Below are 3,961 nucleotides of genomic sequence, written 5' to 3'. Positions count from 1 at the left end.
AAAAAGTAAATGGAATAAAACTTTAAATTATAAAATACCTACGTCCATACAAATTATAAAGAAAAGTATCATACGTCATTGAAAATTTAATTTAATTTTCTTTTTTACATGTAAACTTTTATTTTCAAAAATATTATGTATAAAAAACAAAAGTTTTCCCGCTCACTGGGCTTGTTGTCACGTTCACGAATCATTTCGGGAAGCTTAAACTGTAATCTTTGCTACGCAACAAATATAAAGTAAAAAATATGTGAGAGTTTCATAGGACTTCTTCAAACTAACTTCTAACTTCAAAGGAAGTGCTTTGGTTCTACTTTTAAAGAATTCTTTTTATTAAAGGGATCTTTAAAATCAAGGAATTAAGCAAATTATAGTTCTAAGACCACCTGTGACTCTTTCTATTTGTTTTGATTTCCTTTCCTTATGAACATTTGTATTTGCGCACGTGTTTTGTTTGGAAATAAAAATTTAAAATAAAAAATTAAAGTAAATGAAAATAAATAAAAAATAAGATGGGTTATGTTTGCCATAAATAAAAAAAGAAAAAAATTTAAATTTATTTTTCTTTTTTGAGCGCTATTCAACATTGTACTTTTATTTTTTTAAACAAAGCACATGTGCAGATGCAAATTTTGCACGTATGTACATATATAACAACATAAGGAAAACAAAAGAAATAAAAGCAGCCAAATATAGCTTTAGAACAACAATTTATTTTACTTGAATTGACATGTTATATCGGTTTTTGCAAAACGGAATACAAAAATTCGTATAGATTTGTTCCGAAAAATATTATATTGATTGATTGACTATATGGAACTGTTGCCGTTTTGTAGAATATAAATTCTTTATTAATTTCGCTTTTGCTTGTACTTTCACATATTTCCAATGGAAGTGGCCAAATTGTTGTCGTTTTTCAATTATTAATAAATCCTTTTTTCATGAACATAGTTTTTTTCGTTTCTTTTCAATTGAAAACTTCAATTATACCATTCCGGATTACAGGCCCTAGTTCTAATTTATATATAAAATTCAAAAAATTGAAACAATATAAAATTAAAAAAAAAATTCTAAGAAACCATGTTTTTATGGCGGTTTAAAAACGCCTTTATGTAGTATAAATCCAAACACAAGTTATAAAGGTGCAAAACAACGAGTTTTCTTTAAAAGTTTAAAAAATAAAGATTAGTTGTAAAAAAATCGCTTGTTTATAAGTAAATTTAAATAGTCCATTAAATATTACACGAAATGATTTGTAATTTTTGCTACATACTTATATTAAGTAAAGTTATATAATAAGACTTATGCTAATTAATTGGATCAAATATAACAAGTATTACGTGCTAAATTGTCAAAATAAAAAAACGTCAAATTCATTTTATAGAAATATTTAAAAATTTTAATGTTTATATTTCTTTTCAGCTTTGAAACCGTTTATTATGCAGGAATTGGAATACTTTTGATAGTTTTTATTGGAATTTCGTACTTTTTCTTTGGTCTTCAAAATGGTACTCTCGTAGCTGTTTCCTTTTGGGTATTCTTATTATGGTTGTGATCCAGTTTAGCACTTAACAGCAAGCAGAGTTTTCCTTTTTGCCTTAGTTGTAATTTATAAATATCTAAGCATAAAGCATTAAATTAAATTAGAAAAAATTGCTAATTTACTCATATAATATTAATTTAATAATTATTTAAAATACAAAATAATATACAGTTGCACTTTCCAAAGATTTTATAGCTCAAACTAAATCAAAACTATTAAAATATTTTGCTCTTATGCAAATATGTATTATAATTTTTATTTGTAAAAAGAACTATTTTGCACTTGAAAATAAACAAAATGGATACGGGCCTCAAAGATGGAAACTTTCAATTAAATATGTACACATGTATATATTATATCAATACATGATTTCGTATTTACACAAATTTTTGGCAATTTTATAAAAAGCCCAATGATACTTTTGTAAATATGAAAATTCAATTGAGACTTAAAAAAATACTAATTTATATTATTGAGTAGTTAATTTAATACAGGAATAATTTTAATTAATATTAACAACATGATTAATAAATTTATTATAAAAAATTTAACATAATTTTTTATTTCTTTCTTCTCAAGTTTAAAAAAAAAAAATCAGAAACTTATGAATAATGTGAACAAAAAATTATCTTACGAAAGGAAAAGCAATACATTTACATATTTATACTCGAATATTATTGTTATTGTTGTTAATATTATTTGTTAGATTTTAAATCTCTTTTTAGTGGATTTTTTAGTGGTCTAAATTAGTAAAACGTGGATTAAAAACAGATTTAAATAATTTGCAGAAGTCAAAATGACCAGCTAGGTAAATTATTTTGTACAAAAAGCTACTTGGGATGAAAAAGATGAGTGTATGGAAGAACATGCTAGATATTTTCAAAGAGTCGTAAATCAAATGGAGGACTTATTATCTATTAGGTTATTAAATACCTTGCCCGAAAAATACGAAAATATTCGTGTTGCGTTGAAAACATGTGACGAACTTCCAAATCTTAAATGTCTGAAAATAATAATAATGGAAAAGGATCGCTGCAGGATTTAAGAATTTGATTAGAATGACATGACGGAAAATTCTATGCTTTCTGGAGCTAAAAATATAACTTATAACAAATTTCAAAAAGATAGACCTCATCAAAAGGAATGTAACAATTTGAAGGTACCTGTTTTATATGCAAAAAGAAGGGTCGAATGAATGTCGAAATGTAAAATTCGCCTTATAATGAATGTATAAGGCGAATGAATGTCGAAATTTTGATAGTGTTACAAGGACTCATATTTGCAATAATAATAGTATGTTGTAAGCTTCCTAATGAAGAAGTAATATATTCAATTGATTTATATTGAATTATGTATTGATTTATATCGAATTATATATTAAATTGAATTATATACTAAAAATACATACGAATATAATAATAAAATTTTGATTAAAAATGTAATTTATGCACTACAATTTAGTACAAAAGTTGTAGAAAATGGATTTAAAGTGTGCCCGGTATGAGCCCTAGCTTGATTAACAATTCTCATCCACCCTTCTCGATCCAATTTTCGAAGCAAGATTCTCGGTCTTGCTTCAAAAATTCTTTTTGGACCCCTTGATTCATCCATTCGATTGAGATGTCCCAGCCACCTTAATCTTTGAGATTTGATGAATCTTGCTATATCCTCATTTTTTATAAGGTCCATTAGTTCTTGATTTGACCTTATTTCATACTCATTATATTCGTTCAATCTTGGTTCAAAAATTTTCCGCAGTATCTTTCTTTCAAAGGTTCTCAGATTATTTATATCACATTGCGTTAATGACCACGTTTCAGCACTGTAGCTTAAAATAGGGCGTAATGTTGTTTTATATAGTCGTGTTTTGCACGATTTTGATAGAATTTTGGATTTAAATAAATGTGCCATGGAGTAGTAAGCCCTGTTAGCTGTTAATATCTTTTGTTTTATGTCTTTATGTATGTCATTACTAGCATTTATTTGCGCACCAAGGTATGTAAAATTTTCAACTATTTCAAAATTGTATCATGCTTATAGTTTGGTCACTTCTTCGTAGTTGGAATCTTGATATCAACATATATTTGGTTTTTTCTTCATTAATCTTCAAACCCACAATTGCAGCGTTTTCGGCAAGTTCGGCAAAAGCTTCAATTAGATGTCTTTTATTTCTGGACATCAAGACTATATCATCTGCGTAGGCACACATTTGATAGGAACGTGTAAATATAGTGCCACCATTATTTAATTGTTTTATTGAACGATGCAACATCAGATTGAATATTAATGAAGAGATTTCATCCCCTTGTTTAACTCCAGACTTAATTTCAAAGGCGCTTGTATATTTATTTTGGATACGAACTTTCGCTGTTGTGTTTCTTAGAGTCATTTCAACAAGGAGTATAAGTTTTTTCGGTA

General features: G+C 26.6%; 1 protein-coding gene across 2 annotated transcripts in view; it reads left to right on the top strand.

The window, feature by feature from the left end:
- Positions 1–2,084, top strand: part of LOC129616450 (putative fatty acyl-CoA reductase CG8303) — an 89,764-nt gene extending 87,680 nt beyond the window's left edge. For both annotated transcript variants that reach the window (XM_055532074.1, XM_055532072.1), the window contains one exon: positions 1,423–2,084. In XM_055532074.1, the coding sequence (XP_055388049.1) occupies positions 1,423–1,555 (133 nt within the window). In that variant the 3' untranslated portion in view covers positions 1,556–2,084. The remainder of the gene's footprint in view (positions 1–1,422) is intronic.
- Positions 2,085–3,961: the final 1,877 nt, after the last annotated feature.

Source organism: Condylostylus longicornis, unplaced genomic scaffold, assembly GCF_029603195.1.
Source record: "Condylostylus longicornis isolate FDR11 unplaced genomic scaffold, ASM2960319v2 ptg000211l, whole genome shotgun sequence".
Classification (NCBI taxonomy): domain Eukaryota; kingdom Metazoa; phylum Arthropoda; class Insecta; order Diptera; family Dolichopodidae; genus Condylostylus; species Condylostylus longicornis.
Note: the sequence above shows the minus strand (reverse complement) of the source record. Positions and strands in the feature narration are given on the sequence as shown.